At 39.1% G+C, this 15,848-nt stretch overlaps 2 protein-coding genes across 3 annotated transcripts in view; one reads left to right on the top strand and one right to left on the bottom strand.

Annotated features, from left to right (window-relative positions):
* The window catches only part of LOC137967587 (uncharacterized), an 18,729-nt gene extending 17,359 nt beyond the window's left edge, over nt 1–1,370 (top strand). For both annotated transcript variants that reach the window (XM_068814100.1, XM_068814099.1), the window contains one exon: nt 1–1,370. This exon is cut by the window's left edge and continues 566 nt beyond it. In XM_068814100.1, the coding sequence (XP_068670201.1) occupies nt 1–319 (319 nt within the window). In that variant the 3' untranslated portion in view covers nt 320–1,370.
* Nucleotides 1,371–7,263: 5,893 nt separating this feature from the next.
* LOC138012430 (ADP-ribosylation factor 1-like) lies at nt 7,264–15,530 on the bottom strand. The gene is made up of 5 exons (XM_068859200.1): nt 15,397–15,530; nt 15,136–15,308; nt 14,908–15,018; nt 14,625–14,749; nt 7,264–10,372 (listed from the first exon to the last, which is right to left on the bottom strand). Exons 2-5 carry the CDS (start codon nt 15,281–15,283, stop codon nt 10,211–10,213), a joined length of 546 nt encoding a protein of 181 aa, XP_068715301.1. The 5' UTR covers nt 15,284–15,308; nt 15,397–15,530; the 3' UTR covers nt 7,264–10,210.
* Nucleotides 15,531–15,848: the final 318 nt, after the last annotated feature.

Below are 15,848 nucleotides of genomic sequence, written 5' to 3'. Positions count from 1 at the left end.
GAAATCGATGGGTTGGTATCGTAACAGAGAAGACCAACAATTAACCAGAAAACAAAATGAATTTTACAAAGGACCTGTTTCATTGGTTGATCGACATCAGCTAGAAAATGCAGTGGAATATGATAGCAATGCAGGTTCTCCTCAAGAAAGCAAAGTACAAGACACTTTTGGAGAAAATAAGGCTAAAAAAGCAACTGGATTGTCAGTGGATTCAAATGGTGAAATTAGTTCACTCTGTTGCAAGGACAACGATGTAAATAGCAAAACAGATACTTTCATAGCCACCTTAATCGAGAGAGCGTGTTCGTCTAGGATGTGATTTCAAAACGCGGCGAGAAACTTCTAACGCTTGGCATAAATTATGGTGCCGATGCGTTTGAACTATCTAGGGCCTGATTACATGACGAGTTTCAACCCGGGCTGAGATTTCTACGAGAAGCGCATTCATGCTTCTTTCGGTGTCCCTTGTGGTAGCAAAAGACTAACACCACTAGCTGTTCCTCAGCTCCGTCGTATGCTAGCAAAGTGAATCAACTAAAAGTCAATTATGGCTGCAGGTTTAATAACGATTATGGTAAAGAAAGACAATTATGATGGTAGCAATTAAGAGACTTTACTTTGTCTTGTTCGTTAAAGACAAACCAACAAAAGTAACAAAATGCTAGCAATAAGCAATATTAAACACCTACCATTTCATCTCATTCATTATATTGCATGTTAACAGTCGCTGAAATGGAGTAGACCTCATTCCCCAGTCACTGTTTCTCCAAGAAAACAGAACTGAAACATTAACTAAGGCTACATTCACACGGTAACGGACGAATTTTCTACCGGTTGAAAATTCGTGCATTTAGGGGTTTCGCTAGTCCTGTTCCGGCACTCCCTCTTACCCCGCCCTGAAAATGGGCCTGGAACCCAGGCGGGAAAAGAGAGAGTCCTGTATTGCTTGTAGGCGCATGCTCGGAATGAGCCAATCATATTGCATTAGATGCCAGGCTGGATATGTAAATAAAGGGAACCTTGAAACTCCGACAAAAAGTCGTATATGAAAATTACTGTGTGATTTGCAGTGTCAGGAAAGAAAACATCTAAATTATGCCTCGTCGTGACCAAACGAGGAGAAAAAACCCCGATCGCAGTGATGTTGGAAATTATTGCCGAATAAATGTAACGACTAAGAGAAAATCGCAATAAATCGATGCAAAGGCTGAACTAGTAAATATAGCATAGGATTTCACTAAGCGACAAAACAGCTCGGAGTCAGAATTTCATATTATTTATTTGCAGTGCTTTACCTCTAACAATGAGTTTCAGGAGGAAAGTGCTTTTAAGTAGCAACAATAAAAGCAAGGTGACACACGCTTTTAAGTAACATTTGTCATCCTTGTTAATTAATATTCACGAGCAAATTTTGACCGGAAAAAAAATCGTGACCACGTCCGAATAATAGTTGTTTGACTGTGCATAAATATGTATAAATTTAATAGGAACATTATTGCTTCATCATTGCGTTATCAACACAAACTGGTACGTAAAGAAACAAATAGTCCAGGTTGTGATTCAATTTCGTTTAACTTTTTATCTAACTTTATCAGGAATAATGCTCAGTTTTTCTGTCATGCAATCATCTTTTAGTTTTTCTGATATAAAAATCATTGCAGTCTCAACAGGCAGCTCTACATGAAACCTTAGCCATTTGGCCACGGCCACGGCTGGTAAGGAAAGAAAGATTTAATAGTCTGAGTAAATTACTCTACTCTAATTACTCAAAAAAAAAAACTCTGTTTGTCACCGGTGTTTGTGTATTATTCCTGATAAAACTGAGAGTATTTACAACACTTTTTACCTGACTGTTTTATATGGAGTATCCAAACAATTTGTCCCCGATTTTGAAAAAAAAATGGTAGGCCTAAACTCCTGAAACAATCACAGTTTCAATAATTACTGTGCAACTCAAATAAATGTTCACTGGATCAGTGCAATTATCACATAACTAGATCGACAGAAGTAATGAACAATAAACAAGAGTTCCAGAAGGAGATTTATTAGTCTCCGTTGAGCGATTCACATCCACGACCTACAGTATATTTGTAAGTTTCAAGGAGTTAAATCAAAATTTGATATTTTTCTGCGCCAACATCATGCAGCTGTTCAGTTCGGTTTCAGGCACGAAATTCCATACTTTCATATGTCATCCATGTGATTTTTCACGATTGGGATTCACGATAAGAAGGACTGATTTACAATTAACATCGGACTCGGATCGAAGAAAATGGCAAACATATTAAAGGAACAACCATGTAGCAAACAGACTTCCCAAATCTTGTTGCAGGTTTAACAACACCATCATTACCAGTAACGACTGCATGAATAGCTTGCAGTTGTTCCGCCTTAGGCACAAAGGTAAAGTGGCATTTCTTAAACGCGAAATCAATTGCCTCCAGAAACTTGGCGTTATGATTTTCTTTCACATTATCCCCATAAATCCAGTGTAAAAGCACTCGGAATAAGCTATGCCCAAATAAGGAATCTTTTTCCAAATTTGGTTTTCCCCCAGTTTTGGGGGGAAAAATGGCGTCATTCCGAGCATGCGCCTGCAAGTAATTCAGGACTCTCTCTTTTCCCGCCTGGGTTCCAGGCCCTTTTTCAGGGTGGGGTAAGAGGGAGTCCCGGAACAGGACTAGGGTTTCGCTCACACGGAACCAAGCTAAACGTAACGAAAATTTAGACGCATCGCAGTTCAAAAATTGGAACTCAAAAGTCGGGAACGAATTTTTAGCCGGTACGGTCGGAAAATTTAACCGGCGCGCTGTGAACATCTTTTGCATGGCAAAGGCGTGGTTGCGTGGATGCGTGGTAACTCAGTTGGAAGAAACCATTTTGGATTTCGTAAAGTAGCCCTCTGCGCATGAACAGATGGTAAAACCACTGACAAAGGTTAAACTTTAATCCGGTTCGTCAGTTCCGTGTGAACAGAGCGAAAATATTGCATGGTTCTGTGTGAACAAAATGGCCGGTCATATTTTTCAACCGGTATAAAATTCGTCCGGTACCGTGTGTATGTAGCCAAAGTTTCGAAACGAATGTTTGGAGCATCAAACGAGGATGCCAAATTACGAAATGTACCAGCAACGTCATTCGATCTTTTAGTTATTACATGCTCAAGAAAATTACCACAACGCTGTGTTTCCATAACAACTTCCGTATAATCTATAGAGTGTTTTCATATGACGTCACGGCGGACATGTTGGAGGTGTAAAACAAAGAAAGAGCGGCCATGTTGGAGGAGTGATATATTCTTTTGGGAATTGAACTTTATTGTTATGAAAATTCTTCCTTTTGTTTTAGTATGCAAATATGGCTGCTGGTCACATGAGCGAAAACACTCTATTTGTGCATTTGAGTGTATCGGGAGCCTCTATCTCCCATACTTGGCCGATAAGTCAACCCTTTCCGGAGTAAATGTATTTATAGAACGCCTCCCTTGGGAGATTAGGGAGATTCAGCACGCTCACTGTTGTAAGAGCCAATCAAAACAGAGCTATCTTAGCGTCAAGAGAAATGTGATACTTTTCGCGGAAAGACCTGTTCCTAAACAATAAATTTACACGGGAAAGGGTTGACTCTAGGAATTACTGGAGCAGTAGAGGGTGCGTTCGATTGGGAAATCCTGATTTTGATCTCAAAATCTGGATTTTCGGATTTCCAATCGAACACAAAATCTGAAAACGGATTTTGTCGCGGATCTCGCTAATAGCAATCCTTCCTGACATGGATTTCCAATTGGTGAGATCCGCGACAAAATCTCTTTTCTGATTTTGTTTTCGATTGGAAATCCGGAAATTCAGATTTTGAGATGTAAATCAGGATCATTCCCAATCGAACGCACCCAGACCAGGCCACCCTTGATGAACTCCCAGTGTATAAAAAGAGAACGTAATTCTGATTAAAGTGACAAAAGGTCTTTCAAACTTCAAGAAATACAGCAAGTAATGCTCAACGAATTTTAGTGCTTTTGTTACTCCAAGTGGTTTTTCAGATCAAGTTAACATTGCGCGGGTGAACAATGAAACCAAGGCGAAATACCTTACGGTAAAAGGCTTACAAAAAGCGGGAATCCGGTTATATAAACCAAACAAAAAGGAACATCAAACAGTTTATTAACTCGCAGGCGAAAGTGTTAAAAGTCATTTTGTGGTTTTCTTGGTTTTGGATTGTTTTGTGAAGTATTTGACAAATCTACACCCGGCATGAAGCCGCCTCCAAAACTAATCGGTCCATCGCTGTATGTCCAACTATTCTGCCCGCCCCATTTTCTTGTCACGCTGTCAAAACATCGACTGAAAACGAAGAACAGCCCCAGTCTCAAAGGTCATCTGTTGTCACAGCTGTTGTTTTCATAAAAACAAAGACGCGTATGCATAGTATTATTAATCTTTGCGTGCTTTGGCCCTTGGTGCAGTGATCCGGACGTCAATATGAAGTAGGGCTTGTGATCTTTCACCAACTATTTTTGTGCAAATGGAGGCCGCTTTACGCTTAACAATTGCCCCCCTACAAAACGGTTAAAGTTGAGTCACTTTTTCAGAAAAATGTTACTGGCCTGGGTGCCAGAGGATTTTTCTCTTCAAGGGTCCGAGAGCGTGCTTCTTTAGTTGGAGGCAATGACCGAAGACTAAAGTCCTACGGTCTTTGCCTTAAACACACGTAGTTTTGTCTCGGATCTTGGAAAAAAAATGCCTCTGGCACCCAGGCTAGAACAATATAGACTTGAAACGGAAAGTCAAGCAATCTGTTTTAAACGGCAAAGCTTAGATTAGCACAAAAACGTTGTCTGACGGCAGCGGGCAGCGAAGCTGGAAATCTTCTACATCATTTCCAACATGCTCAGTTTGCTTTGGCAGCGATTACCCTGGTCCCAGAGGTTTTTCTTAAGCCACGAGAGAGCCGCGTCGAGGCGCGGAGCGGCGAGAAGAGAAAAACCTTTGGTTACCTGTCTGGTTACCTTGGGTGTCTCCAAAACGAAGACCCTAATGCACTAGTCATTTGTTTCCCCCACCCCCCGACCCCCGGGGATAGTGGGGACATATGGGGAAATTACTAGGGCAATTACGCGAGATCACGCCACAATTACGCCTCTAGGGGGTAGGGAAATTACAAGATTTTCGTTCCTCTGCCCTACCCCTCTGGGGACATACAGGGGGAAATATCGGGGAATTCTTACCTAGGAGGACTGGGACTGAAAAGAAACGAAGAGCAATGGTAATGAGTATTTTCACACGTGCAAAATCAACATGGCGGCGTTCCTTATATAGTTCATGTGGCACACACAAATGGCAAGAACTGTATATTGTGGTAATCTCCCTAACATTTCCTTGATGACTCAGAATCTTTTAGGAACAGAGGGGTGGGGAATTACGTGTGTTTGTCTGCTCCAGTCCCCAGTGGAAATAAACCTACTTTACAACCATTCAAATGTAATTTCCCTACCCATCCCCAGGGGTCAAGGGGTGGGGGAAACAAATGACTAGTGCATAAGACTCCTGAGACCCCGAAAACGAATAAAGTACCCCCAAAACCCTCAATTGGGCTAAACCTAGGCCTAAAAACCAACTTTAGGCCTAGTTAGGCCTAGGGTTAGCAAAATTGAGGGTTTTGGGGTTCTTTCTTCGTTTCCGAGTTTTCGAGCATTCGGGTTCTTAGGATCTTAGGGTCTTAGCGGCCATTTAATATTCTATTTATTATAATTATAAACACCAATGAAATACTGAATCATTTCACGAAAGGCATCCAAAGGCGCGATTTTCATATGTAACCACAGCAACAGTGATCTTTTCACGTTTGAAAATAACATGTTATCTTTACGTGTGAAGATATCATGTTTTCGCGCGAAAGCTCACGTGGTATTTCATTGGTGTTTATATCATAAATATTACATACAAACCTTTCTTGGATTGTATTGGACATCAACAGAAACGCCACCATTAAAGAAACTGTTCCGAACATAATTATTTATTATTTATTTATTTATTTATTCCATTTGCACTGCATTAGATGAAACAATTCATACTACATACTATATCACTGCTTACGAGCCAGAAGGCCCATCAGGCCGGCGCTTATCTCCGGTTTCCGTAGCATGAAGCGACTAGGAGTATTTATACTCCCCCCTGGATGGGGATGCTAGTCCAAACACCGATGAAATACTGAATCATTTCACCGAATTCCAGACCACTGAACCCGGACCACTCGATCCTAACCATGAGGCACCTCGCTTCCCACAACTTCATACTACATACTAAAATTTAAAAAAAATTTCTGCAGTGGGGAAGGACAAGAAGGGTTTTTCCACTGAAGACCCCAAATCCGCGAGAGTTCAATGTCAGGATAGCTATAAATACGCTTTGGTTGAGTTGCGCTCCCTTCTTGCTCAGTTTCCAGCGGAACACTGAGCGCGCGCGCGCGTAAGCCACACACGCAATCAGCTCATGATTCAAAATGGACTGTCTATTTGCGACAACTACGAAAATTGAACACAAACTGTTTGATGGTCACTTAAATCCGTTTGCGTTGGCCTATAGCTCCACTCGCGGGTGCACTCGAATGAGCGGGTGACGCATGCATAAATGCTGATCTTGTAACCCACTCATTTTTCCTGATATTGCAACTTTACTCGTTTATATCTCTGCTTCCGGACGGTGAATTTTTTTCATTTTTTGCACGTTAGCTTAGATTAATTTAAAGCGTTTGTCTTCCAAATTTAAAAACATTCTGTAAGTGAAAAAAGAAATTAGAGACATTTCAAAAAAACTGATTTTTCTGAAAAATTGACCTACAGATTTTGTAGTATCTGATAATGCTGAAAGGGAAGATTTTTCAAACGTTCCAAGGCTCAATAAAAAAAGCTTCTATCGTTGCCATGGTAACGTCATTTTGGAGGAAAATGTGATGTGAGAAACCTGGCCAAATCTCGTTTTGGTATAATTACCCTAACTGTATCTAAAAACAGAATATGTTTATTTGTTTCAAGAAAGGAGAAACGATTTCGAGCCTCTTTAATAGAGCTGAGTAGACTGCACAGATAAAAACATGGCATGCTCAAGCAACAGTAATAATTAAGTTTTCTTCCTAGCCTTTGAATAAGATTAGAGATCTTGAATCCAAAGGTAATATTCTTTTTAATACAAAAAGCGATTCACAAGGAGAAAACTACGATTTCTTCAACACTTCAGAACTCACAACAATTATTATTGCAACAGGAAGTACATCGATTACTTTTATTAAAAATTAATAACACAAGTCTTTACAACAATAATGCAACAGTTACTAGACAGAGTTGGAGTTAAGTTAATGACAGCATCCTTAACCAGTCAAAAACTATGTTCCCTCCATTAATAATATTATTGTTCAAGTCGCCCTAGGTCACTACTCTCTTGTGGGTACTACACCCTTTCATTACTGAAAGATTAACAACTACCGTAAAAGTCCATCTATAAGCCGCACCTTTTTTTCTCAAAGTTCAAATCAAAAATAGGGGGTGTGGCTTATCAAAGGAAACAGCTGGGGTTGGACTTATCTAAGGCCTAATTAATATTCATAAAAATTTCTCAAGATGTCACTGAATAAACATACCACAAACAGAAAGCATGTTGTGCCTCTTTCATGAGTGGTGGCTGCTTAAATCTCAATTCCTCCACAAAGCTGTTTGCTATGACCCCTGCGGCCAATCACCGCGACGCATATCTTTCAGCCAAGTGCGAGAAAATACCAAGATATCCGCGAGCACTCGCTTAAATGGCAGACAATTTCATTGCCCAGACTCTTCTCCACATTTCAAAGCTTGGCTACAAAGCGCTTGTGCAGATCGTTTCAATTGCCTTTGAATTTCAGCTTAATTAATTAATGGAGCGGTTCGAAGTAATAATCTTGAAAAAAATTTGCATCAAAATAGCAAGTTTTTTTTTACAGTAACCTCACGCGATAAAGGGAACTTTCCTTATCTTAAGACTTAATTGTTATGAAAGCTCGTAACATCTACTGTGTACATATTGGTGTTTTGAGACTGTACTTGTTTGTTCTTATTTGATTACTAAGAGAACTTCATTGGAACTTCATCTCTTTTTTTTTTTCCAAAATTGGAGCCTCCAAATTGGGGGTGCAGCTTGTACATAGACTTTTACGGTACTTAACCAACTACACCATTTCGATGTCATAAGCACCCTCAACCACTTCCCTTCCCTATCAAGACTGCACAGGATTTAATTATATTAAAACACGCACTTAGCAGCAGCAATTTTAGATGTGATGCAAACAAGAATTGGGAAGCACTTCTGAAGCAACCACATGGGTCAGGATTTAACTTATAAAACGACTCTCATGATTGCTTCAAAAAAAGGCACAAAACTATACAAGAGAAGTAATGCCTGGAGCCTAACCCTTAACACAAACTAGGGCTGCAGTCAACATGGCCCCACTGAAAACAAAGTTTGTAACGCCTTTTTCAAGGTCTATAAACATCCAGTACTATCATTGGACTATGCATGCCAAAGAAGCAGTCTTGTTTGCTCAGAAAGGCAGGTCTTACTTCTTGATTTGTCGGGCTGGGTGTTCAGCTTTGATGGTTTCTTTACGTGATCTAACCTAAGAGTTCAAAGCACTAGGGAGTATTGTCAACTTGCAAAATGCCAGGCTGGGCTTGTTGCCTGTTTTTGACTTTAAAATGGAGCAAAAGGGAAATTTGAAGAACTTTACCTGTTTAATTCTTACCGTATCTTATCATTCTGATGTATTATTTTGCAACAAAAAAGAAAAAAAGCACAGAGCACACTAGCTTCTCAGTTCCAACAAAGCAGTAACAACTCTTATTACAAATTTTATTGTTTTCCTTTTTTTACTGTTTTTGAAGTTAAAAAATCTGCAAGCATTCTTCTGAGTTGGCAAAATGAATGCCCCACAAAATGGTATTGTCATTATTCCTCAGTTTTGTCACATCAAATTAAGACATTGACCTTTTTTATACTCAAGACACATAATTCGTCTCAGATGAACTTGGGCAAACTTTTTTTCTGCGTTTGTTAAATTCATCTAGAGTATAAAGACGGGCACAAGACGCATAATGCATCTGAATAAACTATCACTCTAGTACATCTTCGAAGCTGCACTAAACTGGATAGTTCATCCAGGCACATAATGCATCTTGTGCCTATCTCTAAACTGGACGAATTTAACATAGACAGAAAAAATGTTTGCCTAAGTTCGTCCCAGACGGATTACGCATCTTACATAGTTCGTCAAGGCTTTACACTAGATGGATAACATGAGAGACGCATAATTCATATGGACGGATTATGCGTCTTTTGTACAAAAATGGCCACTATCCTGGCAAAATTGCGTAATTATTTTCAATGATAGGTTTTAGTATTACAATGCTCACAGGCGTTTATTAGAATCTTGCATCAAACAACTGGCAAAATAACCCATGCGTGTTGTGTGTCAAGCTATCTTGTACAATGTACATGATACAGAGTATGTAAAACAGGATGCCACATTTGTCAGGTTTAGGATATCGTAAGGTCAAAACATTAAGGCTTAAGAAACAAGGAATCATCAACCAATGCAACCCTATGGTCACAACTTAAACAATAACAATGTATCAAACCAGTTTGGACAGAAAGCAGGGCTGAGATCAGAATTATCAGCTGAAATTGCACAACAGCCCGCAGGTTCTGCTCTTACATCCTCAGTGGGGTAAGTGCAAAAGCAAGACATTTCAGTTTCAAGTTTGCTCAGTGTGTTAAGGTACATATTGAAGTAACAATCCTTTCTGAGCTCAAATGGGAAAAATGAAATTGCTGACCATTTACAAAACATCCTTTGCGCCTAGCTTACAGATAGAGGAAATAGTTTGCTTTTATTCATGTATAACAACAATAATAATATTACTATTATTCTAATGCACAATATAGTGATCGCATCCTAAACTAGTAATATACAACAATACTGGAAAGTCATTCAAAATTTCTGCTGTCTTGTGCTACAAATTTTATGGACAAATTAATAGCACAAAACACCCACCAAAAAAAAAAACAGTCTAAGAAAATAGAGCAGGGACACAATTTACTATGAAAGATCCAATGGGGTACTTCTAGAAACATTGTAAGAGTTCTTACTTTCCCTGTATTATGGTATCATGCGCGTCTGTTTGTCATCATTACTTCTGATTCTTTAATGAAGTTGAAAGCCAGTCAAGTCCTTCGTATAATCCATCACCACTTGTTGCACAAGTGGCTTGTATGTACCATTGTCGATTTCTCAGGCTGTGCAACCCTAGCTTATCCGTAATTTCTGCAGCATTCATTGCATTTGGTAAATCCTGCAAAGGAACAAACAGTGTTGTTAAAATTTTAAGCACGAGGAAATGCTAGCTCACTAGTTGTTACTGGCTCCACATGTTTCCTTTTTCCTGCCCAATGAGAACTGGTACAAAGCATAGCTTTAGCATAAATCATGTCAGTGGCCATGGCCACCACCACTATTATTATTATTATTATTATTATTATTATTAGTAGTAGTAGTAGTAGTATTACTATTACTATTACTATTACTATTACTATTACTATTACTATTACTATTATTATTATTATTATTATTATTATTATTGCATGTTGCCCAAGCAACTGAATATACTGACAAATCAAAGCAACTTATGTGAGCAATTTAGGTCTGACAGTGCCTTCCATCCTAGGACAATAAAATTTTGATGATGCACTTTATGATTATATTTGCATAAAAAGGCACTATTTTTGCGTTAATGCTATCCCTGTTTAAAATAGACCTTTTCACGCTTTCTGATGCTATCCTGGTTGGGGGGCAAATGTGGCTTAAATTACAGTGAATGTATGAGATTTTGGCCCAATTCAAACCTTTATAACTCTGCTGCAAAAAGGCAGATTTCAAATATTTTAAAATAGTTTTAGTCGTTGTATTAATATCATTCACTCAACAGAAATTTAGGTCATTGCACAAGGTACAACATCTGAAAATTGGATATTAGAAATCTCATGTCACTTCAAATTTCGCGGGAATTTGCATAATTTTGCCTACAAGGGTTTATATGATATTTACAAATTTTGTTTACAGTCGTTATACAGTACCGCCTGGAAGTATTGACCCCTAGGGACGAGGCAATACCTCGTCTTTGCCGCAGGTAGTGGACGCGCGGCACCGAGGTATGCAAATTTTTTTCCCTCGGTAAAACCGAGGTGCACTTTGCCGTGGGAAATTTGCTGCGGGAGAAAAGACAAGGCTTGCCGCGGGAAAGAACAATGATCTATTGCTCTTGTAAAGTAAGCGGAACACTGTCAAATTTTATATCTCATGGTGTGAAGAATCGATTCGTAATGCAAGAAATTGTAATCAAAATGAGAAAGTGTGCCATTTACGTAAGGACTCAAATTTTATAATCTTTACATAATGTAAAACTGAAGACTTCTTTAAAGATACAGTGTAAGCGACAGCTTGATTATCCAGCCAACGCAACACTCGTTGTTCTCCAGGTTATAATACTGTATGTGTGCATGAGAAATTATTTGTTTGGTTTTGAAAAAGGTTCAATTGTATCTCTTTTCGTCTAAGCCTGACTTTATTTTATTTGGAGACCTGAAATTCAAACTTGTGCGATTGTCTTCGTTTTATCATCGCCATTTTGGTTAAAAGCAGGTATTCCTTCCACATACATTGTATTATTGTTAAACTTGTCAAATTTCAATTTTAATCGCAACATTCTTCCGAGGCATCGGAGTCTTTGTCGGTACTATTTTGAGACCAAACGTACCGATGAATAATTTAAGAATGGTTTCTTTTTTCATTGCTTTTCATCAGCAATAAATTGTTATATCATAGCAATTGCAGCAAAATACATTTTCACGTTGTTTTATCAGTCGTGCAATAGTCTAATTGACTTCCATAAATATTTTTTAATTGCAGCATGTTGATTACGCATGGAAAACAAAGTTAAGAATAGACTGTAGTTAGTGGAGAAAAGAAGTCTCTTACTTATCTGAACGCTCATCGTTTGCATACGAATTTTAACAAATGCAAAACCAGCAAGCGAAACAAACTTTAAGAATGTTCGAACCATCTTTGCTCCAGTGCTCACGTTGCGCTTTCACATGCAACTCTTTTCGCAGCGGGCGTCCACTCGTGATAAATTTGCATAACCACGCCGATATGCACCAATGATTACCCAGAGCACGAAAACAATCTTTTCAGTTTAGATCAAATAATTTTCGATTATTTCAGGGGTTTGATATCCTGGGTTCTTTCCTTGGAGTGTTTTTCTTTTTTGTGATTTGTTACACTAAACAACCTTAGAAAGTAATACTGCAGTAGGAAACCACAAGAAGTCGTAACTTGGTCACGCAAGGTTTTCGAGCCGTTCACCCTGAACATGTAAGCTTTCAGTTTGTAAATATTGTCAAAACCCTCTCCTGTTTGCAGGATATCGAAATAATAAATGAATAAATGTATGTTCCGTGCGCTGAGCTGCAAAAAACAAGCGGACATATTCTCCCATAAACTTAAATGTATAAAATGACGGCGAAGTCCACCCAAGTGGGACAAGCGTCGAACCTTCGAATGAATAGTCCACCATAAGTCTTCGAAATAATCACTGCAATCAAAATACAAATGCATGTCGCAAAGAAGGTTTCAATGTGGTCGGAATCTAGCTACAGTACGGATATTCTTTTCGCATGTAAAAGGAAAAGGAAACCAAGGTGCATGATTAGCGGCTATAACCCTCTTTGCTGTTCGCAATTTTCAGCCGAAACTTGGTCAGTTTCTGTTGTTCGGTGGGATTTCAACATTACAATCTACAATAGCTAACCGAAACACAAAGTTAACGGAAACCCAACTCTACCGCGGAATTTTAATTACCGAGGGTTTACCTCAGTTGACTTTCCCGCGGCAACTTTGGAGCCTAGCCGTAAATTTCCCTCGGCAGAAAAGCGGCCTGCCGCGGGAATACCGAGGGAAAGTCGCGACAGGGTGACGCGGCAATGACGCGGTAAAGGGGTCAATACTTCCAAGCGGTACTGAAGCTTGATTCTGATCGCCATACTTTACGAAAATAATCTCAATAGAAGTGCTTTGGGAAGTATTCTCGCTATCCACAATTGTCAGAGCTTCAAGGATTTATAATGATTCAAAATCGGCAAAATTCCCATAAATTCAAGAATGAAGTTAAGACCGCTCTCCCTGTCTACAAAGCACTAAATGGTATGTCTCCCAGCTACATAAAAGAACTTATTGTCCCATATACTCCTGTACATAGACTGAGATCATGCCATAAAGGCCTTCTTAAGATCCCAAAATCATGAACATACAGTTTTGGTGATCAAATGTTCAGTGTTGCAGCCCCAGATTATGGAACAGTCTTCCTTAACAACAGTTCCATTGATGACTTGTCTTCCTTAACAAAAGTTCCATTGATGACTTTAAAAGAAGTTTAAAACATTATCTTTTAAAATTAGCTTTTTGATTTCCATATTCGTAAATTTTTAGATTTTATAAAATTAATGTTTAATTTTTTATCTTTTTGTTTTAACCTGAGTTTGTAAAAAGCATTGAGACTTGCATGACATGCATTTTTAAGAAATAAAGTATTATTAATAAAGTATTATTACATTAACTGTAATTTAAGCCGTGTTTGCCCCAACCAATATGGCATCAGAAACCATGAAAAGGTCTTTTTGCCACAATTTTTACCCATCTATGGCTGTCAAGGCCGCTTTTTGACCTCTGTTTTTTGGCTTGGTCTCGCTTTCATTACACTAAGTTTTTTCTTGAAGTCGAGTACTGCCTCCAATCGAATCTGAGGATTTCTTTCAATCATGCTTCAAAAACATCAGTCAAACAGTCCTGAGCATCAGTTTTGCTTTCTATAGCCAAATTCAATTTGGACCTGACAAATGACATGAAATCAGTCCATTTCCTAGCTGCTTCAATAGTATGTGTGAACCGGTGGCACCTATGTGGCTGTGAAAAATGCTGTACACACATACATGCACTTTTGCAAGCATGGCTATGATATTGAATGGTCTAGTCCTACAAGCCACTCATGGAAGTACAAGCAGGATCAAGGCCACAAGGTATACTGTTGGTACACCTTACTTGCTTGTTCGCAAAACCTAGAAGGATAGCATCTCTGAGTTCATCATTCGCTTCATCAATTTGTTCTCTATCATTACCATCCACAACTAAGATTATCCCTGGACTTTGAATCACACAAAGATTCCATGCTGTATTTATCACTAAGGAAAGGAACTTTCACGGTCTGCTTTGCCTTTGTCTCAGTTTGCTCTTATCACTTGGCCCCAGTTGTTCAAAGGATGGATAGCGCTATCCACCGGATAAATCACTATCCAGCGGATGAACTCTAGCGAAACCAATCGAGTTATCCACTCGATAGTGATTTATCTGGTGGATTGCGCTATCCATCGTTTGAACAACTGGGGCCTGTACTATCTCCGTTTGATTCAATTTTCTACTAAGCTAGTCACCATCCTGCGTTTGATAACTCTTGTAGAAGAGAAATCGATGGGCTGATTTGCAATTATTCATACCTGCTTATTGGCAAAAACGAGGAGGATAGCCTCTCTAAGTTCGTCCTCGTTCAACATTCGGTTAAGTTCATCCCTTGCCTCGGCAACTCGTTCCCGATCATTGCTATCCACGACGAAGATTAGACCTGCAAAAACACAGATAGCAAAATGCAACTGATGAAAACGACCTGCAACAAGCTAGACTTTTTCGAAACAAAAAGCGGAAAGATCTTTTAAATCAATATTCGATATAGGCAACAGTACAATGTCACGAATTTACAAATGACAGTACAATGAAGCTGACCTTGAGTGTTTTGGAAATAGTGCCTCCAAAGTGGTCTGATTTTATCCTGACCTCCGACATCCCAGACAGTAAAACTGATGTTCTTATACTCCACTGTTTCTACGTTAAACCCTGTAAAAAAAATCGTTATTCCCATTTTCAGTGACCGGAAAAGGCGAAGGTGATATGGAATCTAACTGTAGAACTAATCCAAACCAAATTAAAATGGCGGCGATGTATTGAACTTACCAATTGTTGGAATAGTTGTTACGATTTCTCCGAGTTTTAGTTTATAAAGAATAGTGGTTTTTCCAGCGGCATCGAGTCCTACCATGAGTATTCTCATCTCCTTCTTTCCGAAGAGGCCGGAAAACAGTTTGGCAAAGGCACTTCCCATGTTCCAAATTCACTAGATAGGGAAGCTAAAAAAACACTCAATTCTTAGCGATAAGAACCATTAACAACGGACAATATGGCTAGAGAACAACATTGAATAACAACAGTATTCACCCTAAAATAGATACGCGTTGAAACGAGTTTCAGTAAGGTTTCTTGACAGCAAGGAAATTCACCGGGAAGAAGGTGCTCGTTTCTATTGGGCGCGTCACATGTGCCACGTCAATTTCTAAGACGGGGGTATCAATTCATTGCTCTCTTTGTACCAGGCCCTTACAATATAGACAACCACATGGTGCCCAAGGCTCTACACATCACAGGTACGGCAAGCTGAGTGCGGAAGGAAAGCCAACAAGAAAAAATGATTTGTGTGGGAACCCCGATAAAAAACTTGAGAAGATAATTTTACGAACAAATTCTCAATTAAAAAGCCTAACCTTATTGCCACTGTGGGTCGCTTCCTCCCTGTATGGTTTTATTTTCCAGATTCGACGCGAATTAAGCCATTATCATGAACCCATTATCAGTTCCTCGGTTGTCAACGGTTATAGTAAAATACCAAGGCT

Source organism: Montipora foliosa, chromosome 8 (genome assembly GCF_036669935.1).
Source record: "Montipora foliosa isolate CH-2021 chromosome 8, ASM3666993v2, whole genome shotgun sequence".
In the NCBI taxonomy this organism is placed as follows: domain Eukaryota; kingdom Metazoa; phylum Cnidaria; class Anthozoa; order Scleractinia; family Acroporidae; genus Montipora; species Montipora foliosa.
Note: the sequence above shows the minus strand (reverse complement) of the source record. Positions and strands in the feature narration are given on the sequence as shown.